This window comes from Pseudogymnoascus destructans (assembly GCF_001641265.1).
Source record: "Pseudogymnoascus destructans isolate 20631-21 unplaced genomic scaffold scaffold_11, whole genome shotgun sequence".
NCBI classification, from domain to species: Eukaryota; Fungi; Ascomycota; class Leotiomycetes; order Thelebolales; family Thelebolaceae; genus Pseudogymnoascus; species Pseudogymnoascus destructans.
The window spans coordinates 628481-650204 of record NW_020167530.1 but is presented as its reverse complement, the minus strand read 5'-3'; the positions used below and the strand labels follow the sequence as shown (position 1 = coordinate 650204).

The 21724-nt window shown below is 49.9% G+C and overlaps 6 protein-coding genes across 6 annotated transcripts; 2 read left to right on the top strand and 4 right to left on the bottom strand.

Moving 5' to 3' along the window:
- Nucleotides 1–651: 651 nt before the first annotated feature.
- On the bottom strand, nucleotides 652–1549 carry VC83_05031 (uncharacterized protein). Its single transcript, XM_024468657.1, has 2 exons — nucleotides 1385–1549; nucleotides 652–1285 (listed from the first exon to the last, which is right to left on the bottom strand). Exons 1-2 carry the CDS (start codon nucleotides 1499–1501, stop codon nucleotides 770–772), a joined length of 633 nt encoding a protein of 210 aa, XP_024323807.1. The 5' UTR covers nucleotides 1502–1549; the 3' UTR covers nucleotides 652–769.
- Nucleotides 1550–1693: 144 nt separating this feature from the next.
- VC83_05030 (uncharacterized protein) lies at nucleotides 1694–3005 on the top strand. The gene is made up of 3 exons (XM_024468656.1): nucleotides 1694–1900; nucleotides 1948–2206; nucleotides 2266–3005. The coding sequence occupies exons 1-3, from the start codon at nucleotides 1846–1848 to the stop codon at nucleotides 2885–2887; spliced, it is 936 nt and encodes a 311-aa protein (XP_024323808.1). The 5' UTR covers nucleotides 1694–1845; the 3' UTR covers nucleotides 2888–3005.
- Nucleotides 3006–3039: 34 nt separating this feature from the next.
- Nucleotides 3040–4567, bottom strand: VC83_05029 (uncharacterized protein; the record flags this gene model as incomplete). Its single annotated transcript, XM_024468655.1, has 2 exons — nucleotides 3040–4478; nucleotides 4540–4567. 2 exons carry the CDS (start codon nucleotides 4565–4567, stop codon nucleotides 3040–3042), a joined length of 1467 nt encoding a protein of 488 aa, XP_024323937.1.
- A 3658-nt stretch (nucleotides 4568–8225) lies between these two features.
- VC83_05028 (uncharacterized protein) lies at nucleotides 8226–10051 on the bottom strand (the record flags this gene model as incomplete). Its single annotated transcript, XM_024468654.1, has 5 exons — nucleotides 8226–8300; nucleotides 8351–8740; nucleotides 9546–9670; nucleotides 9725–9736; nucleotides 9796–10051. The coding sequence occupies 5 exons, from the start codon at nucleotides 10049–10051 to the stop codon at nucleotides 8226–8228; spliced, it is 858 nt and encodes a 285-aa protein (XP_024323936.1).
- A 1863-nt stretch (nucleotides 10052–11914) lies between these two features.
- Nucleotides 11915–14189, top strand: VC83_05027 (uncharacterized protein; the record flags this gene model as incomplete). Its single annotated transcript, XM_024468653.1, has 6 exons — nucleotides 11915–12138; nucleotides 12189–12399; nucleotides 12457–12755; nucleotides 12933–13034; nucleotides 13548–13909; nucleotides 13957–14189. The coding sequence occupies 6 exons, from the start codon at nucleotides 11915–11917 to the stop codon at nucleotides 14187–14189; spliced, it is 1431 nt and encodes a 476-aa protein (XP_024323945.1).
- A 2896-nt stretch (nucleotides 14190–17085) lies between these two features.
- UTR1 (NAD(+) kinase) lies at nucleotides 17086–20298 on the bottom strand (the record flags this gene model as incomplete). The annotated part of the gene is made up of 2 exons (XM_024468652.1): nucleotides 17086–18827; nucleotides 18882–20298. The coding sequence occupies 2 exons, from the start codon at nucleotides 20296–20298 to the stop codon at nucleotides 18355–18357; spliced, it is 1890 nt and encodes a 629-aa protein (XP_024323944.1). The 3' UTR covers nucleotides 17086–18354.
- Nucleotides 20299–21724: the final 1426 nt, after the last annotated feature.

Here is a 21724-nt window from a genome sequence, read left to right as displayed (position 1 = left end):
AGAACCATCTTAAATCTGTTCCGAGATCCTGAGGTCGCTATCCCTGTTGACGATGGCATTTTTGGTGGACCTCCGTCCCTCAAAGACGCACCCACTGATGGCTCCGGAAATCCAAGTTAGTATAAACCAAAGATCCCGACGTCCGGGCCTTATAAGGTAGCCGAATCGCCAAAGTCAGGCCAGCACCTTGCCGAAACCTTGAATATTAGACACATCTCCGATGAAATTGGCCAGGCCTCGGGCCTGAAGATGTGCTTTGCAAGCACAATGAAAGGATTCTCTGGGATACTCACTCAATCCTTTACTACCGCTCAGCAACTTAGCATGCTTGACGAGCTCAAGACATTGTTAGGAGAGATATCTCCTGCAACTCTCCATGCTGCCGAAAACTCTGTTCCTAGAGTGCCTCCAAAGGCGTATTGTTTGGTTGCAGAAATGGAAGAGATTACGAGGAAGCTGGCTTCGAAAAGGACTTGTTCTTGGGTGTAGCCAGGGTTTACAAGACAATGTCGAACGACACTGTGCTAGGCCAAGAAAAGACAGGTTATAGAAAGAGAGGAAGGACTGTGGAGGATGTTGCGTCAGCAATGAATGAAGGGCTACAGGCAAAGAAGAAGAAGAGTGAGTAGAAGAGTAACTCAATATGCTGGACTAGAGAAGAATACCATGTTTTATTTTCTTATATAAAGTTGTGACTTTCCGATTCGCCTATGAAACACCTGTCCACCGTTTGATTTCTATCATAATATCATCATTACCAACGGCCTCTTCACCAGGCACCATCGCCCCACAAGCCAATCAAGCTCACCACAAATCCTGCACCGGAAAGGTAGAACCTAAGAGCCTGTAGCGACTTGAAGCCCAGCATTTCAGCCCTCACATCCTCGCCATTCACATCTTCCTCGCTGCCTCCATCGCTGATTCCTGCGTCGCTGTTGCTGTCGCCAAGTAATTCATAGCTGGCATCCAGCTTGACCTTTCCCTTGTCCTTCATGACTCGTTCCTTAAGCGCCGGAGACGAGGGTGCGCGAGCGGGCTGGAGAAATAGGTCGACGGAGCCGCTTGCTGCAACAATGAGTGTGCTCCAGAGGAGATATGGGTGGCGGAAGCCGCGAGGGGACAGGGCGTATGCAGAGAGAAAGCAAACAGTTGATAGCCCAGTGAAAACGCGGAGGGTTTGGACGGCGCGAGTATTAAGGAGGGCGAAGGCGGTCGATGCGGTCGCGGAGGATGGTAGTGTCAGGAGCGCCGGTACAGCTATAGCATTCAAGGTATATGAGACCCCCTATATATCAAATCTATCAACAATGGCCAATACTTTCACGGAAGCTTCTTGATAAAGAGAAGGCGATGGTGGGATAGACGCGGGGAGGAAGTCACCCACGGTCAGCAGGCCCAAGGAAATGGACCCTATGAGCTTGAACGGCGGTACACCAGGACGAGTGTACATTTTGGAGATTGTGGACAAAAGCCAGCCGTGATTTCCGAAGTTGATATGCATGGAAAGCTTGAGTTCCAAATGGCGGCTCAGTACTCCGTATTGGTGTGGTTGTGGAGACTGTCTCGACCTTTGACGTCGCTGACTCCCCAGGGTTGCATGATTGGCTCATTCCTTGACGCCTTGATTACAAGGCAACACCGAGGTATATGACGATGTCTTTGATTACTTTTGGTGTCTGGCCCAGCTCCGAACCCCACACACACTTATGATCTACGCGGAGTAGAATATAAAGTTTGGGCTGCTCCATGTATATTTAATTCCTCGTGGCGACTTTCCATAATTTGAATCTTTTCCCCATATTCAACCGTTGTAGTCGCATCTCCCATAATCAACCCAGCGTCATAATGCCTTTACCGAAGAGCGAGTATGTCTCGAACGTCTGGAGAGATGGCATTTTCGGTAAGGCAGAATCCGGGGGTTTCTAGATAATAGCTGACCCATAACAGCCGGAAAGGTTGTCTTCTGCACCGGCGGCGCAGGCACGATCTGCTCTGCTCAAGTGAGAGCCCTCGTCCACCTCGGAGCCAACGCCGCCATCATCGGTCGCAATGTCGAGAAGACCGCGGCAATGGCAAAGGACATCGAGACGGCGCGTAAGGGATCGAAGGTCATCGGCCTTGGAGGAGTGGATGTTCGCAGCTTTGAGAGCCTGACAAAGGCGGCCGAGCAGACCGTCAAGGAGCTCGGCGGTATTGATTATGTCATGTAAGAATAGTCTCACCCGCGACAACTCCACTTGACGACGCTGACGTTTTATCATACAGTGCCGGCGCAGCAGGCAATTTCCTGGCCCCCATCACTGGCCTTTCCACCAATGCTTTCAGGACAGTCATGGAAATCGACGTCGTCGGCTCCTTCAACACTTTAAAGGCCACCCTCCCATACCTCCTCGAGTCCGCCGCAGAGAATAAGAACGATGGCAAGAACCCCAACACTGGTGGTCGCATAATATTCGTCTCGGCGACTCTACATTACTCCGGAACACCATTCCAAACCCACGTCGCAGCTGCCAAGGCGGCGATCGATGCTCTTTCGGCGAATGCCGCCATTGAATTCGGACCAAGAGGTATCACCAGTAACATCATCGCCCCAGGGCCTATCGGTGGTACTGAGGGAATGGAAAGGCTGGTTGGCACAGAAGGCATGGAGGCTTCCAAAGCTAGTGTCCCTCTGGGACGCTATGGCCTGGTGAAGGAAGTTGCCGATGCCACCGTGTATTTGTTTAGTGATGCTGGAAACTTTGTCAATGGCGACCTGCTGGTTGTTGATGGAGGGAGCTGGAGGACGTCCATGAACGGGCTCGGCGGCGACATGTCCTACCCTCGCAATGTGTTGACAGGTGAGGTTCCCAAGGGAGTGAAATCAGGCAGAAAGACGAAATTATAGAAGACATCTGGTGTATAATATTTGGGCATTTGTAGTATAATCTTCGTGCAAGATGGTGATACTGTAGATTCCGGAAAGAAGCAAGTATATAGATTTATAGCCAAAAGCTTCAAGGAGTGTGTCTGAACTATATACAATAATCAAGTATGTTCTTATAGCTTTGCGCTGACCCACAATCCCACCTTCTCCAGCCCAGCGTGACCATCATAAATATCCCGTTCCACGGCTCTTGAGTTGATATACTTCGGTCCAAGGTCGCTCACCTTGTCCACACCGAGCAGTTTCATGCAAGTCTCAATCTCTCCCTTCAGAATCTCAAATGTTCGCTCCACACCCTCCTTACCCCCAGCACCAAGTCCAAACAGCGCCGCTCGCCCAACACCAACGGCTTTCGCGCCAAGGCACAACGCTTTTACCACGTCTGTCCCGCGCTTGATGCCGCCATCCACCCAGACTTCGATGCGGCTGAGCACCTCAGGGCAGTATTTGCGTATCTCAAGGAGCGTATGCACGGCTGGAGGTGCTGTATCTAGAGCTCGTCCTCCGTGGTTTGACAAGATAATAGCCTTCAGCTGTGGTGCAAACTGCATCGCCAGGTATGCATCTTCGTGAGTCTGAACACCCTTCAGCACGATGGGAAGATCGGTGTGCTCCTTAAGCCAACCAAGAGTAGTTTTCCAGGTCAGGTCCATGGCGGTGCCAAAAAACAGGGTCTTTCCAACGCCTCCTTTCGATTCCCGCTTCTCGCCTGTGCCATCGGATATCGCATCGAGACCCTTACCAAGCGAGCCGACTCTCTCGTCGTGCTCGCGCTTCCCAGGAACTGGGGTATCGAGGGTCAGAACAATGAATTTGATATTCGGCAACGCATTGATGCGCTTTAGCATAGCGATGCTCTTTTTCCGGTCGTTCTGTATGTATATTTGCCATCCAAAAATCTGTCCTGGTGCACTGTTGGCGACAATCTCTTCTGGCTTTTGGGAGGCATTATTGGAGATAATTTGTAGCGCTCCAAAGGAAGATATTCCTTGCGCAATGCCGTATTCACCATCTGGGTGGGCCAGTCTAGCCATTGCCGCCGGGGCGACAAAAAGGGGCAAGCCAACCTTGTGGCCCAGGATTGTGGTAGATATGTCGCAGTTTGTGCAATCGACAAAGACTCGCGGTCTGAGTAGGATTTGTCTGTATACTTGATTATTGAAAGATTTGGAGAAAAGGTCATCAGAAGCGGAGTAGTAGTATGCCCATGCCTTCTGTGAAATCTTTTTCGTTGCAACCTCTTCGAACTCGTCGAGGTTGAGTAGAGTTTGGACGTCTATAGGCCCTTCTTGGTCCCTCTTCGCACTTGCCTCTTCCACTGCTGGTGCAACGAGTGTTGCAAGGTCGACTCGGCCCAGTTTGCACGACGGGTCGAGGTTTTCGGCCAAGGTACCGGAAGGGTGGATTGGATCGAACTTCTCAGTCGCATCTCGGCCTGCAAGCTTCAGAACGACTTTTGATCCGCCAGGATGTTCCGGAATAAATCCCGTCACATCATAGACGTCGCCATATAGAATTACCCAGCAGCTTTCTGAGGTGTTATGCTTCGCAACTGGGGTAAGAAATATATTAGTCTCGACTCCTATCACACAACGTTCTGAGATAGGACTGACCTTCTGCGGCGTCGAACACCTTTGCCATCTTCTTTTTGGGTAAGTAAGAGAAAGATTAGGAGAGAAATGAGCCTATACGTATATATATTTTGAGCTTGAAATATATCTTGCAATAGAAGCAATGGCAGAAACCCCAGCTGTCGAGATGCGGGCCAGAGCTTAGCCGCATTACCATTCGCCGAACTCGCACTGGACGACTGCCAGGTCAACAGAGACCGATAATGATAACCGTCGTGTGGGGAAGTGGGCCTGCATCTCATTTACCCCACGTGATCTATATATATTACCTGTTTCTGTTGGAACTGCGTTCCTGGTAGTACGCTGCACATGCGTAGCCTGTATATCAACTGTGTATATATAGGGCTTCGCCCCCCGTAGTTTCTCAATCAAGTCGTCAAACTCCAATTATGTGTTCAACAGTTTCCAACCACCATGAACAGATCTTGCGACGCGTTTGATCAATCCGTCTCATATCACTTTCTAGAGCTGAGGCATTGATTCGTCTCTCTGAGCTAGCACAAATATACCTGACAAGTGCAGGGGGTGAGTACCTTTTCATCACTAGTTATCACACTCCTCCAATCTCTTATTGCGGCGGTTTCCTGTCACGTCCAGCCACACGGACTGTCATGCAGTTGGTTTATTGCTGTGGATTTCATCACCACGCCATTTCATTCATCCAGTTGCCGGGCCCAATGCGCCAACCAGTTGCCTCTGCGCACCGGTTGCTGTTTCCGCTACTTGCTATGGTAGTTCCTATAGTTTTCAACTGCCGTGTCCGTTTCTCATGCATCATAACTCGTGGTGTCGCCGATCAAACTTACCCCAAAAACTGCTACTGCGGAGGTGTGGAGAATGAAAGGAAGGGATCCAGTTGGTGCCTTCTGTATCAATGCGCGTTTTAAAGAGCGTATCTCATTGCATTCTGGGGCCAGTTACTCGGAGCTGTGTTTCCGGCCAATGCCACCGAGTTAGGCTAGGACACAGACGGTTGTTATCAGGAACATTGAACCGTTAGTGGTCTCAGCAATGACCCCATTCAAGAGATCCCGCAACACCTATGACCACGCCTAGTGGAGGTGGCACCCGGAAGGATCGTGCAGTCTGAAGTCTGGGACAGCACCGACCTCACGGCGCGTGAAGCGGCAGGATGTCAGCTGCTCTCGTAAGAGGCACGGATCAGTATATCACCTGGCATGTACTTGTTGGGCGAGCTTATCCCGGCTTATTACCCTTCTATTTGTGGCCCAACAGTCGTGGCGCCATGAGATAGGTGGTGCCAACTGGTATGGCCCCTGCCGGGCTTTATCCGTAAATACGTCACCATATGAGCTCTTCCTGGCGGGATGCATTCGAAGCAACCAGCAAGGTAGCATATTCTGCAGCCCGTAGCTCAGCTGGAATCATCTATTCGCAGTGAGTGCTTCAAGATTAGTTGCGTGGCAACATGGCAGAGAACAAGAAGTGCTCCAAAGCCAGCACTGAGCTAATGCTGGGCCCAGCGGGCCCCAAATATCCCTTTCCAGCGACCTTCAGTATGATCGATTCCCGCTTGCAGCAAGGTGCAGTGACCGGGACGGACTCCCACGTCGTGAGGGTTGCTTAGCTGCAACTGGTATTTGCAACTGGCTAGTACGCCGGTGGCTCCGACTATATTGCTCATCCTATAGGTCACAAACGCCGATGCCATGTGTTGGATGCGTTGCATTGACCGACTGTAGGTACGCGCACAGCATGGTATCATACAACGGCGAGCTTCCGGGCGGGACCACGCACAAGGCCCGCCGGCTGGGGCTATAAACGCCAGGAAAGCAGAGTGCTCCTTCGTCGTCAATGGCGGGGTTCCAATGCAAAACTTGTTTTTTGGTCACAGTACGGTCGTTGAGCTACTGCAGCATTCTTAACAGTCAATGGATATTCGTATGTCTGTTCGAGCCTAAGGGCTAATGCCTCAGCTGGCTAAGTTGAAAGCGGCGTATATCCGCACAAGCTCCCTGGCGCCGGTGCTTCCCGTATGCACCTGAGCAAAGTGAAAAATCAAGTCCTCTATGCCATGAAAAATATGTATGTCCCTAGCTATAATGGTATATTCACTCCTTCCGGCTCCGCATCGTACTACGCCCGGAACATGTATAAAAGATCACCCCAGTCATTCTGTTCCCGTCCGCTTACTCTAAAAATAAAATAAAACCTAGAACGGGCCGCGGGGCGGGCTGTTGTATTGAGGGTGGATATACCCCACTTGGGTACAGTATATGTATACTGATATACTTGGCGTGGCATCATCGCCCGCAGATCGTCGAAAAGGACCAAGCGCAACGAAAACCATGAAACTCCCTCCCGAAAGCAACCGTTCTGTAAAATATTATGATACCACGACTCAGCTGAGATGCATCAGATTCTCAATTTGCCCATGTTGTGTTTCTCGTTATCATGCCATTAGCCCGCCTCTCTCTGTAGTGAAAAATGTATATATAGCTTCGTTTTGATATCATGGAAGCGGGGCCGAGTCATGAGCAGAGCGGGCAGTGGCCCGGAACGACAATGTATCGTTCGTGGGGCCCGAGAGGGCAGGCTTGCGTCTTCTTGCCATCGACCGAGGTGCCGAAGAAGTGTGCGCCTGGGTCCTGACAGGACGTATAGATATAGTAGTTTTTTGTGTATTCGCACATCGTGTGAGAGTTGCGAATTGTATTTGAGCCGGCAGCGGAAGAATAGAGTCGAGGGGAGGTGGAGATTGTGATATAGATGCAGCTTCGCAGTTATCGATGGAGACGGCGACGGGTTGTGACAAGCATTCCTTTATATCAAGAGCAAAGACCCTCCAGTGAACCGCAGCGAAATAGTCCGCAGCACATAAGCATCTATAGGAGCAGTCTTTATATAGCAAGCCACAGCCCAGTCGGTTATGAGATCACCTCTGTTCGCCCAGGGAGGGGCGTGCGTATCTCTCGGCCTCGTGGCAAGGTGGGATGCTTAACGCGGTGGGGGCAGCTATAGGCACTGTGGGCAGATGTGCATGCTCGACCTTGACAGGGCAGGATGTATTGTCAGGGGACCTGGGGTGCTCATGGATGACGACGATGGGCAGCAGGTATTATGGCGGGATGAGAAGAAGATGATCTCTCTCTCCGTCTCTGCTGCGAGGTGTGCGGGCCGAGATGAGATGCTCGTTTTTATTTTTCCCAATCACCAGGCTCGGGGCGAGGGAGCAGATGCAAGATGAGGTGTGCAGAAAGGGCCCTGTGTGCAGCTGCTTTTGGCGATGCTGGAGGTGGGTGGCGGATACAGTTACTGCACATCAGCGGGATAGGATAGGGATCCCCACCAGCGTAGTACAACACGAGGGAGGAGGAACCCTGGAACTTATGCGAAGAAATCATTTTGTATTATACGCAGGGGGTTAAGGGAAGAAGCGGTGTCGTCGTCAGTGTGCGTGCGAGGATTGTGTGGTGGGGTTGATGGACCAGGCGGACGTTGGAGGTGGGCTGTGGAGGAGAGCACGTTTTTTTGGTGGTCGGTGAACGTCAAAGCACCTATCTGTGCGATGTGGTTGGTGGGGGGCAAAGGTGGGAGAACAGGGTTAGCAAAGTTACTCGACGTGTTCTTGAATATTTAAGAAAATCACATGACTATTATATGATATTCTTAAATATCTACAGTGACTTCTTATTTAAGTTATAATCTCAGTCGCGCGCGAGGTATGCCGCCGCGCGGGGTTTGACGCCCGCCCGATCGGGGAACGCGCGCGCACGGGCCTGCTGCCGCTTTCGAGTTCTATAAAAGGGCACCTCTCCCCCCATCGCTCGACATCCCTCTCCTCTGTCCAGTTCCAACACACCTCTTTCGCCTTGAAATCCGCTCCACCTGGGCCCCGCTTCAGAGACAGCGAACCCCCGCCCCCAAGCCGGCCTTGCGGCAGCTGAAGGCATTCTCTCTGGTGCCACGGAGACCCCTCCAGCTTAGTCTCGCTCATGCTTGACCTCTCGCAACTCGCGACATACACTTCACGACAATCCTCGCCCGTGAACTTCGATATGGGAGGGCTCGAGGGCTCGCTCTGCCTTGAGTGCCTTGCGATATTGCCTAGCCAATTGGAAAAATGCCTCACGGCGATGTGGCCCGGGTCCTCCAGCCCTTGAGTCAAGGCACTTGAGCTAAATGAAGGCATGGGCTTGATCTGCCAGAGAAGGGCCGAGATCTGCGTAACAATCACGGATTGGATTGCTGGTGCCTTGGCTGAGCATCCTGCAGACCGAGAATGAGCTGCGCCTCATCGAAATTTGTCACACGACCACGGCCATTCACGCATGGGGGAATTCTGGACAGATGGATAGGCAGATGCGGGCAATTGTGTGTGGGCCATCTGGCCTCGGGTACTGCTACAACCGGCCATTGCATGGATTGGGGGCTGTTGGTCACCTTCATGGCACGCATGTGACAGCATAGGAGTTTTTTTTTGGCCGCGAAGAGGCCGCCCGGCGCAGCGCTAAAGGTTCAGCTGGGAAGGGGGCTCCACTGCTAATATCAACTCAATGTTGCAACAGACCAATCATCAAAAGGCCTCATAGCGACTGCGTCGTGCCTGCCTCTCTTGGTCTCACGGTGGGAGGCCATCTGCTGTCACCAGACCGGGCTGAAGGATACGAGAAGTTTCAGAGCCTGGACAGGCTCGTCGATTTTCCTTGAGACACTAGGCTCCCGTGGCATTGACAGCGGAATTTTAAGGAAGGGGAAGTAGGGCGGAGCTGCCCTCAGAATCTCTACATAAGCTCCACCGTTCCGTTCCAAAATTTCTCCTTCTCAGAACAAAATTATCCATTGTCTCAGTCAGGTCAGAGCAATTTGGAGAAGGCCATCGAATCTGAAAAGGGAATGTCGAGTCCAGCTCTGCGAAAGATGAGCGTTGTTGTCTATCCTTGGAGAAACAATCGGCACTGGCGTATTCCGAGTCTCGAGGAGTGGACGGGCCAAATAGGCTGCTCAGGGTCGAGGCAGTATCTTACGAGGCCAGGCCACTCGCTCGCGTCTTGGTCCTCAATGCTGGCAAGGAGATTTCTCGAGGCAACTCCAGTTTCAGCTTCGTTGTCACTTTCATCGTCACTATCATATTCGATAATTAGGGGCTCTCCTGCGTGGAATTAGTAAGGTGTATGCGCATACAAAAGCGAGCTAAGAAACCTACTTTGAGTATTGCCTGGCACATAGGCCAAGTTCGAGGTTGTGGGATTGGTTGGCAGGCGGTCCTCGTCTAACAGCTCGTGCTTCTGCGGTGGAGGGAATCATGGTTTTGAGACAGTATTTGGGGGATGTACTTGTTTTGGTAGGGCCGGAACAACTCATCGAATAATGGAAGAGAGTCATCTGACGAGTCGTTATTTCGATCATCCCGCAATGCTGAAGGTTGCTGTCGGTGGTTGTTCAACTCTGAAGCTGCCAGCTTTTTGAGCGGCAGCTTTGGTGCGGCATTGGGGGTGTAGAAATTGAAATTGCTCATGTTCACAGTAGCCATATTGAAGCAGAATCAGAGGATAATGAGTGGGCACAATCAAATTCACCAGGGTGTCAAGAAGGCCATAGTCAACTAAATGAGGCCTTCTCATTATAACCCACTGCACGAGATGGCTGGTGGATCGTGCAACCATGGCAGCATCTGCGATATTGAGGATGAACCACAACAATCTTAAGAAGAAGCAGAAGGATCGCTGCCTTCAAGCGCAGCTCACTCCCAATGCAATCTGACGAACCAGGATAGTCAAAACAACACGGAAACATGGCGCAGCCTGAGTGAAGAACGACCGTGAGAAAAGACAATAAAACAGCAGCAGTGCCAGCAAATAGAGCAAGAAAATGAAGACGAGGACAACATAGAGGCGATCAGCGGCGAGAATAAGGGCCCAATTAGCTACTGCCAGCAAATAAAGGATAGCCTTCAGAACCAACGCGTGGAAGACGGGACCATGCTGACGCTGTGTTCGCAGTCTCACAAGACTGCAAACACAGTGTCAGACCATATAGAACAGACCCGATGTTCTACAGTTTCTCAGAGTTCACCAGCCGATGCGGAGTCAATTCTAGGCGCAGACTACCAAGAATATCCTTTTCAGGGCGTTTTCAAGCGTGTGAGGATCGGACAAGAGATGACCTACAATCTATAGTTCAGCCTGCTAGATCTTCTAGATTCTTTCAGACCATCAATCAATCTCCAGATATCAAATTCTAACCCTAGCAGGGAATCAGTTGGGGAATCAGCTCATCCACGGCTTTGCGCATCTCATGCAAAGAGGTCACGGCCAGCTCTGCATAAGCAGAGAAGCGTATATATTACACACATCTCGAAAGAAGATTTCTTCCCTGCCTTTCATATAGCATTTCGTATGACAATGATTAAATCAAACATTCGAGTAGGATTTCGTGCTATAGGGCTTGTTCCGTACGATCTGAACTATGTGATTTCAAAGCTTGACATTCGACTTCGTACGCCAACACCTATGCAACTCTACCTGTGATCTAGGAACTGTTACGATTACAGCTCACAGCTTGTCACAGCTTGTTACAGTTGTTACAGTTGTTACGGTTGTTACGGTTGTTACGGTTGTTACGGTTGTTACGGTTGTTATGGGGATTATGGGTGTAGCCTTAGCCACCAAGGTTACAACTGCTAAGCAGACAACTGTATGTTATGAGGAATAGCCTCAGCTTCCTTCCTTCCTTCTTCTTCTTCTTCTCTCTTTAGATTCAATCTAGATTACTTTTCCTGGACTGGCATCATGACCTCTATGACTATCGTAACAGGAACCTAAAACTCCATGCAATATACTTAAGACACAATCTCAATCAACATACCTTAAGGACCGGATTGTACGACATCAGAATAGTTCGCTAACTTCACTTTTACAAAGCATTGATTAGGTTGCAATAGGTGCAGTAAGTGCAATATACGAATTGTCGTTATTATACAATAAAGCCACTTCTCGGGGTCAGAGCTGCTAGATTTGGCAGGGTGCGGTTGCTGCTTTACGCACCCTTTACCTCCACACTAAACCCAAGTGCACGTGATCGCACATCGAATCACAGCCCCCATGTTGGTTACCCTTCAAACGGTTCCTGGTTCCTGGTCCCTGTGGTCTGCTTTCTGCTTTCCGTTTCTCTCTTTTCAGGTACCACCCACTGCCCATCATGATCATGAGGGCCACAACACGATGGACCACCCGGTGGCTCGGACTGGCCACTTGTTTAAATACCTTGATATCCCGTGGCCTACTCCGAGCACCATCAGGCCCTTATTCGTCTCGTGAAGGCAGTCCCCCATGACTCAGCATTTGGGGCTTTGCGTTCATCTCATCATCCCAGGTCTATCGCTGAGTCGCCCATCATGTCCACCAAAGTAATGGGCAACCGGGAACTGCCTACTCCGAAGCAGAACATGATAAACTTCGTCATCAAACAGACGAGACAAGCTCAACAGCCAAAGAAGCCTAAGCGTACCACTGAGGACTACCGGGTTATGGGACAAGAGCTCAGCACCAAATCTCAGAAACCCAAGGATGCCGAAGCCACGAAAGAGAATGTCCGAGGCATCTGGCGCAAGTGGTCCAGGTAAGTCAACAACTTCCCCCTCAAGGCTCCCATCACTTACTCGAGATAAGGTTCTGCGCTTTTCAGGGTGTGGAAGACGTGCGAGGAGCTATTCAACAATGTGATAAACAGATGACTATGTTGTTCCTATGCTTCATCTGCGAGAATTATAAGGTTAAGGCATTTAACTCTGTCCATCAGTATCTGCTGCAGTTCAAACAACTCTATAATCGGATCAATGGGCGTCATATGGATACAAACGATGCAAAAGAGGTGTTTAAGGTATGCTTTATAGTTAATGTTACTTATGGAAGACATGGCACTGACCCGTTCTTGTAGTATCTAGATACAACCTTGGCCGACGAATTCAAACTCAGACGGACGATGAAGGCCAAACCAGTGTTGGGAGCAGACGATATCCTTCTCCTCCTCACTCACCTCTGGGCTCGGGATACTTCTATATTTCCGACTGAGGACCAACGGTTAACGTACGCAACTATAATGCTCCTGTCTATCTATACAGGCTGTCGACCTGTTGAGCTGGTTGACGCCTCAAAGGGTGCAGGGGGAAAGACTACCTCTCGCAAACATCCACATACAGAAGTCTGGGATGCCGATAATGACTTGGATGAAGATGGGTGTGTAGATGAGGGAGACTGTTACGACGGAACAAGAAGGCTGGCCAACTACAGGACAGGAAGGAGGGAGGTCGCATGAGACCGGCCCTGGTACCTGGAGGGGCAGCGGGGAATAGTAGTTCCGAAAGTATCACGTGACGGACTCGCAGGATGATGAGAAGAGTCCTAAGAGTCCAGGACTCCGAGGACTCGAGTGAGTTCCCAGGAGTCCACTAGGCACGTGATGGACTCGCAGGATGATGAGAAGAGTCCTAAGAGTCCAGGACTCCGAGGACTCGAGTGAGTTCCCAAGAGTCCACTAGGCACGACGCCACTATATAAGTAGATAGTATTTCCTTAGATAGGAGCTTCGTGCTCAACTCAATACAGTATTTGTTATATACTAGTAACGTGTTACTTGAAGCCTTTGTGTCTGATCCCCTGCCTCCTCTGATAAGTAAACCTTTACGCAAGAGAACCTCTGTGTCTTCTATCGTTTAGAAGTCAGCGTTACAGTAGATGAGGGAGACGGATTAGATGAGCCGAATTATCAAGGGCGAGAGCCATGGGAAAATAAAAACGATACTGAGTATGACGATGATTACTTTGACCCAGACACCGTGGAACGGGAATATAAGAGTTTATGCTACAAGGATATACGTCTCTGGATTGTTCGGAACCTGACACCGGGAAAACGAGACCTCCTAGGAATGGAGATCACATTCTCCCATCACAAAGGTGCTGATAGGAAACTGAAACCATATGTCCCTCCACAATGCGCCTCCCTTGTCCCAACTAACTTCACAACTTTAGCACGACTTTCCTCTTTCATGAAGAAGCTCTTCCCATACTATGCCCTATCAGCCATGTCTTGGCTATCGAAATAAAGGATGGTACAATGGAGGTTGAAGGCTCGTCGCATGCAGAGCCTTTATTTACAAGTAATCTGCAGCACCCTACGAAAGCCGTATTGATTCACTGGAAGCCAGAGATGCTTAAAAGGCCTATATTTCGTCAGGCGGTGCGCTCGTGCGATTTGTTCCGTACGTCGGAGTGGAAGGCTCTACGCTACTCGACCTACGCTTACTACCTTGATCGTCTCGGCTGGGCGACTGGTTTTGAGCAGAAGTTGATGAGCTACTGTTTTTGCAGAGGCACAGGAAATGCTGTTAACGGTAAACTTCTCATTGACCATAGCTTGCTTTAACTGACGATTGCATAGGGGCTGCGACGACAGCAGTTCGCGACCAGATACTAAGGCACAATCCCCAGACTGGCGTATTCTCTGGATCATACATCAATGAGAAAGTCAGATTCATCGTTCAAGATGCAGTGCTAGACCAGCCTACTGACTCTGGCTTTCTCTGGGCCTTCACACACATGAGTCTCACTTGTGATCCCCGCGCGACGATGTTCGCGATGACCTCCCGCCCAATCCAGAGCTGGTGCAGCTAAAGCTTGAGCAGCAAGAGCTTCGCTTGGAGCTGAAGCGTTTGTATGGACACGCATTTGTTCAGGGTTCAATTGGCACAGAAGCTGGTGAAGAATATCGTCAATTAAATTGACAGATTGCTACAGTAACCAAGACGTTTGAGTGAGAGCTCAAGAGGGAGTACTGCTGAGACTACTTCTACCGTATCCATAACGAAGAACTTGAGAAGATCATTAAGAAGGTCAAAAGTCGTGACACCGACTTATGTTGAGCCTGTCATCAAGCACCAGCTGCCAGAACGGGCCCAGCTTCAAGAAATCATATGCGACCTTTCTAAGGATCTGAATGCATGTGATATCGTCATATGATGGATTCATGCCATTGACACAATGGTCGCACTATCTCGTCGCCAAGAAGTCCAGTGTCATAAGTCACGGCTGAGCAAATCGTCCTCAGGGTCTCCTCTTGGAGGGTCCCCCGAGGTGAAGGAAGAATCACCTGTTCCTGAAACATTTCCTGTGAAGTGCAAGGAAACTCAGTGTATATTTTGTATTGGTGACAATCGTCAGAGTTATGACAGGCGCATACGCACATTTTCGAAACCTGACAAGATGAAGGACCACGTTGAGAGGCATTTAGAAAAGAGGACACCAGGAAAGTATGAATGCTGCCATCCAGTTTGCAAGACCGAAGGGCTACTTCTTGACAACATTATCCTTTTTAAGAATCATGTGGAGACGGTCCACAGAATTAGACTTAGAGAGGAAAAAGATGTATCTTGAATAACTATTGTGGACCACCAGCCTTATTTCACAGTCCTTTTGCTCACCCAGGCTCATGCAGTTGCTGGGACGTACACTGTAATCGAGTTTAAATCCATAGTACACATATTTAATTCCGTAAGCAGATTAGTACTTCGTGTAATGGTGGGTGCACCAGATGTGAGAATCTAGCCGCCCAAGGAAGGGATGAATTTACTAAGACAACACACTGTCTTAGGAAACAGAGCCAAAGGGTCGTAGCTTAGACTATTCCACAACGCAGCAATCAGGTGTGTGATGTAGTGAAGTGGTTCAGACAAGTTGCAACAAATGTTGAGTCTGGGAACTCAGGGGTAAGTCAGAGGTTAACACCTCACTGACTTTTCAGAAACAAGGAGTAACAAGATGAATGCTTGAAAGCTTGGAAAAGACGTGGAAGTATGTGATAGTCGATTTACTGTATTGTCTGCTTGCCCTTTCTTAAGGAAAGGGCAATCCTATTTATGCTAAAGGAATGTAGTTCTCTCATTTTCCAAGACTTTCCATGACTTACCAGGCTTGGTAACTGTAGTCGACGTAAGAGAATCCCATAGAACCATCTCTTAGGTTCGTAGCCTATAGGAAGTAAAAGGAGGTCCAAGGTCAGAGTACCCCTATAGACAAATTATGTCATAGACAAATTATGTCATAACTTAACCAATCTTGTGGGTAACTAAAGAGCGATGACATGTAATGAATCATAGAGGTTCGTAGGAGCTTTTAGAGCTATCGTTCATGCTCCTAGGCCTCTAGTTGGTAGAGATATGTCATGTGGTAGTATGAGTGATGTCATGTAATGAATCATAGAGGGTTGTAGAGATATGCTATGTGGTAATATCGGCCCAGTAACTAAGGAGCGATGATGTGTAATGAATCATAGATGGTTGTAGCAATCGTTGAGTAGTATTGCTCTTGTTGTTGGTGTGATAAGCCAAAATATGTATAGTGACTTGTAGGTTTGAGGAGGAGATTTCCAAGTTTGCTCTTGAGTTTGATAGCAAACTGGGTGCAACGAATGTCAGTATGACACTTCGGTTTTGTAGATCATCTCCTCAGCCTGATGACTGAGCAGGGAATTTTCGTGATATACAGTCAATGCTATAATGAATTACTTAAAAGTATTAGTAGAAAGATAATTGTACATACAAAGTCCTTAGATGTAGTAGTAGAAGGACGTAAACAAAAGCGTCTTGAAGAACAGGAAAGGAGTGAGTGGGAGAATCAACGCCATATAAGAAGGCATAGACATGGAGGTAAACTGTAAGGATGCCTCCGTACCTAGATACTCAAAGAACCTGTCTCAGAACTGTTACGGTCACTACAAGCATGAAATCCGATTTGGTGTGGTTTCGAAGCAGTAGAGGAGCACATAGTGAGTTACACTATAGTGGGGGATGGTAAGGGTGTAGGGTTCAGGGTCGATGCTGACCTGTTGCGGTGGATGGATCAGGGCTAGGGTTGCGATAACCGAGTCGGGCCCATTTCGGGTGTCATACTGACATTCGTTGCACTCAGTTTGCTATCAAACTCAAGAGCAAACTTGGAAATCTCCTCCTCAAACCTACAAGTCACCATACATATCTTGGCTTATCACACCAACAACAGAAGCAATACTACTGAACGATTGCTGCAAACTCTTCTACTACATCTGTTTATGCTACATACATCACAGCATATCATTTGGACACTCATTGAACAAGTTATTAAGAAAATCTCCTCCTTAAGGGGGTGGGCCAATACTACCACATGGCATATCTCTACCAACTAGAGGCCTAGGAACATGAACGATAGCTCTAGAAGCTTCTACAACCCTCTATGATTCATTACACGTCATCGCTCCTTAGTTACCCACAAGATTGGTTAAGTTATGACATAATTTATCTATAGGTACTCTGACCTTGGACCTCCTTTTCACTTCCTATAGGCTAGGAACCCAAGAGATGGTTCTATGGGATTCTCTTACGTTCACTACATGATTAGCAAGCTAGTTGTGGGTCGCACTTGATTTCTAATACATTTACCAAGCCTGGTTAGAGTCATGGAAAGTCATGGAAAATGAGAGAACTACACTCCTTTGGCATAAATAGGATTGCCCTTTCCTTAAGAAAGGGCAAGCAGGCAATACAGTAAATTGACTATCACATACTTCCACGTCTTTTACAAGCTTCCAAGCATTCATCTTGTTACTCCTTGTTTCTGAAAAGTCAGTGAGGTGTTAACCTCTGACTTACCCCTGAGTTCCCAGACTCAACATTTGTTGCAACTTGTCTGAACCACTCCACTATATCATACACCTGATTGCTGCGTTGTGGAATAGTCTAAGCTACGACCCTTTGGCTCTTTTTCCTAAGACAGTGTGTTGTCTTGGTAAAATCATCCCTTCCTTGGGTGGCTAGATTCTCACATCTGGTGCACCCACCATTACAAGAATGCTTTTGATTATCTGAAAGATTGAGTTGATGAATATATACCTTTAAATGGAGGTAAGCTTGAGAAAGCTCATGCAAGGGTATTTCTTGAGGAAGAATGGGGGAGGAAAACTGCTCAACTATGTGCGTCGTTCAGGGATAAGTTAGAGCGGTGTATTGCAGTAAATGGAGGTAACAATTTTCGTGGGTAGATTATGTACATTTCTATGTATTTATTTTTCGAAAGTACTTACAATGACCCACCTCCCGTGCACAGACCCTGTACAGACTTTTGGGCCGCACGAGTAGTGCAACTATGACAATAATTCAGTCCGTAATACCGACCAGTCCGTATTATTAGTGGATCCAGTCCGTAGGGACTACCCTCAGTCCGTATTACTAGTAGTTAGGTCAGTCCGTAGGGACCGGAACACTGCTCACCTAGCTCACCCTCGCTCACCCCTCGCCTCACCCTTCAGGCAGCAAGGGGCCTCGATTCCGCGCTATGCCTGGTGGCACGATTGAGACTATTATCCAGAGGGTACGCAAGCTTGTGTATGGCAGAGCGGACGGGATGCCCAATTCTCTCGAGTCTATGGTCGGATGTGATGTGATGTAGACTCCTGAGCCCTATATATCGATAATGGGGGTGGTTACCCCTTGCCCCTTTTAAAATTCGAAGCGAGCATATTCACAACACACACACAATTATCATCGTGAACAGTAGTACTGATCAGAAAAACTGACAGTGGAGACCAGCTCGCTCCAGCCTCGCTCGAGACTGGCGCCGTTTCCGGTCCTAGCCATCATATACATTCATATCGAATCATCTAACCAGCGAGATCTGTCCCCGCGGCGATATAAACGGCAATAAGTCCCCATAGACCCGCCAAAACGCCCAACAATGTCCTAACGAGCGTGCCCGAGGACCCCTCTAGATTTCTAACATCGTCCCATCCAATCCCATACCCGTCATTCCCTCACATCCCCAACAAGCTCATCTGCCTCCTCAACGGGCTCGCCGTGCTGCTATCCCCCTCACTACCATAGAACCCCGAATCGGTATCGATATCCCATCCCTGCTCCTCCTCACCCTCCTTCCCCTCCTCGCCGCTCCACCCCTTCTGCATCGCGCCGCGGGTGTTCCACCGCAGCGTGCGAGACACGCTGTCGAACCACTCGGCGCCTGTGCGCGTCACGGTCGGGAAGGGGTACTGCGAGGCGGCGATGGTGACGTGATCGCCCTGCGTGAGCTCGACGCGGCCCTTGCCGTCGAAGGAGCAGTAGGCTGTTGCGCGCGAGTTCTTGGGGATGGAGACGCGGAGGAGGAGGCTGTCGGAGAGGACCATGGGGCGGAAGGAGAGCGTATGTGGGCAGATGGGGGTGAGAAGGATGGCGGGGATGTCGGGGTGGACTAGAGAGCCGCCAGCGGAGAGGGAGTAGGCCGTTGATCCTGGATGTATGTTAGCTTTGGGGGTCTTTGCAGGGGGTGAGGAGTGGGACTAACCAGTAGGAGTAGAGAAGATGCAGCCGTCAGCTTGGACAACAGTGAGGAGCTCGTTGTCGCCATACAGCTCGAGGTTCGATACATATGGCGATGGTCCGCGGTCGATGACCAGTTCGTTGAGGACCTCGAACTGCTCGCCCTCCTCCATATCCTGACCATTCGCGCCGTCGCGGTACACCGTGCACGTGAAGCGCATGCGCAGGTTAACGCGCATGCCCTCGTCACCCATCACCCTGTTGAGGTGAGACTTGTACCGGTCGAACTCAAAGTTGGTCAGGAAGCCGAGGCTACCGAGGCTGAAGGACAAAATAGGGGGAACAATGCGCTGAAAGAGCCATGAGGTGAATAGCACGGTGCCATCGCCGCCAAGCGTCAGTACTAAGTCGAACTTCTCCGGTTGGCTCCAGCAGAGATCTGGTGACCAGTATTTAAGCATGTGCTGGAAACGCGACTCTCCTACGATCAGTCCCGCGCCGTTGAAGCGCTTAGAGTCGCGCAGTTTCGCGTCGACGTACACGTTCACGCCGAGATCTGATCCGTAGCGTGGTGTGCTGAGGAGCCACTCCGCCAGGTTCCTGGTCAGGGTGACGAGCTGGTTATCCCTTGCTTTCGTCACAATCATGACGTTGCGGACAGCACGTTTGATTGGGCGTCGTTGTAGCTGTTTTGAGACCTCGCGCACACCCGTGGCTGTCTGCATCAGGCGCGAGTGTGTCATGTACTCGTCACCGCTGATCTCCTCGAGAACCCTGTCGATGTTCACGGCATCGTCGAAGCGCTGGTGGTAGAAGCACGGTGACTGCAATGCGGGAAACCGGGCGGTTGCCGGTGTACTACCACACTTCGCAGCGTTTGAAGCGAGCTCGGATAGTGCTGCCGAGAGCTTCTGTGACGAGGATGTGCCAGGCCTGCTGTCCCTCGCGTTCTGTGCTGCGAGTATGCCCGATAGGGAAGATACCATCGGGGCATCTGGGTTTGTGCTTCGAGCAGAGGAGGCTAGTGCCTTCATGATTGTCTGTTTGGGTATGGAGTCCACGGATAGTGCGGTATTGCGGTGGTTCTTGAACGACTTTGGGGCTTGGAGAAACGGTGCCAAATTCCCGTCGGTGGCAGTCGGCTCGACCGGTGGAGCTTTTTCTTCTAAGGCAGTTGCAGGAGGCGTAAGTTCTTCATTGTGGTTTTGTGGAGGATTCTTTGTTGTGTTCAAGGGCAGCAGCGGTTTCGAGGGCCCGTGGAACACGGATTCACCAGCGAAGGCGGAATCACTAAATGGCGCAGAGCCCTTCACCGCTTGGGGTTCTGGCAAGGATGTGGCTAAATTTTCAGCTGGGGTATATTCATTTCTGTGAGGTGGAATGTTGTCCGATTGCGTGAGAGTTGGATGAAGGGAGGAAGGTGTGAGATTTGATTCGGACATCGCGACGGGGGGTATCGCTAGTAGGAGGCGGATTGGGGGTCGAGCGCTCAGTGTTGACGGGCGTGGGATCTGTTCGGAGTTAATATAGGGTTACACAGCTGCGGGCTCAGATGACAAGATCGGCGGGGAGATTGTGGAGGCAGGCGTATGTCCGTCCGGAGTTGGAGGATTCGAAAAGGTGAGGTTGGGGAAAGTCAAATAATAATTATTGGCGAATAAGAGTATGTCGAGAAGGGAATAAATATCAATATATATATAAAACTGAATGTGAGAACTATACGTATACGGAGAAATTCGCGGGATTATTGACTCGAGATGGCGGGGGATAAGTTCCAACGGAGCGGGATTGCGGGGCGGGAACGGGATTTGCTAGATCTAATCTTTGGAGAGAGATGCCATCGTTAGCCATGCGCCCACTGACCATTATCACACACCAAGTCACATCTGCTAAAGCTTCAAGCACCCGATAGTGAGAGGTCGCCATGATTGATGGTCTTGGCTGCTCGATGGCGGTAGAGATGTGTCGAATAGTATGACTTACAGATGCGCTTCCACCAAATCGATAGTTTGACGGCGTCTTGATGCTGCAGGATCGCACGTAATTGTACCGCGAGGACCGATGTGGACTGTGGACTGTGGACTGTGGACTGTGGACTGTGGACTGTGGACTGTGGACTGTGGACTGTGGACTGTGGACTGTTGTGGAAATGAAATGGGCTGTATCGGGACAGGAACAAAAGCCACAGGTGATTGCTGCCGGGGCTCGTGCAGAAGGCCTGCTTGACGCTTATGCGCGATTTCGTAGAGATGCGTGATTGTCGTCTGTGGAGACGGCGAATTAGAGACGGCAGGTCCTCGATGATGCGTATGTCGGCCGGCGGCTCGAGGTTGGAACAAGAGGCTTCTTTCAGGTCTTGTCTATCGTAATGGAGACTTCTATTATAGGGTATAGGATGGAACAATGAAATCTATTGAAAGCGGCAGACGCGGTAATGGCAGTAAAGATATGCAGAGAAGTTCGAATTAAGGTGTATAGTGTAAGGTATAGTTTGTTCGATGCTCCCAGCGCAACTCGATGATAGTCCAGGTAATAAAGACGGTAGCAGGGGCCAGCACAGCGACGTACCGAAAGAATAGGACGCCAAAAGCGAGGCCTTTCACCTCTTATACTCCGTGGCCTCGCGTCTTCAGAATAAAAAGTTAGTCCCTCCGGCGAGGCGGCGACGGGAGCGAGGAGGCGGCTCGTGATTTTGAGACGAGGCTAGCATCTCGGGATACGGAGGGACTTGCTCTCGACTCAACAGGCGAGCGAATGCGCCGCGAGTGTTTCGAGCGCTGCACTGCAGTATACGTGCGCGTTACGACGGTGTATAGCGGAGGAGCATTACGAATGGGAGAGGCCGATGGGGAACGTGCCATCCCTCAT

Bases quoted from the DNA above. Each gene is read 5' to 3' on its own strand.
- VC83_05031 (XM_024468657.1), bottom strand. From the start codon at position 1,501: ATGCATATCAACTTCGGAAATCACGGCTGGCTTTTGTCCACAATCTCC. The intron at 1,286-1,384 runs GTGGGTGACTTC...TTTGATATATAG, and splicing joins TTTCCTTGGGCCTGCTGACC to GGGGTCTCATATACCTTGAA.
- VC83_05030 (XM_024468656.1), top strand. From the start codon at position 1,846: ATGCCTTTACCGAAGAGCGAGTATGTCTCGAACGTCTGGAGAGATGGC. The intron at 1,901-1,947 runs GTAAGGCAGAAT...GACCCATAACAG, and splicing joins CTGGAGAGATGGCATTTTCG to CCGGAAAGGTTGTCTTCTGC. The intron at 2,207-2,265 runs GTAAGAATAGTC...TTTATCATACAG, and splicing joins GGCGGTATTGATTATGTCAT to TGCCGGCGCAGCAGGCAATT.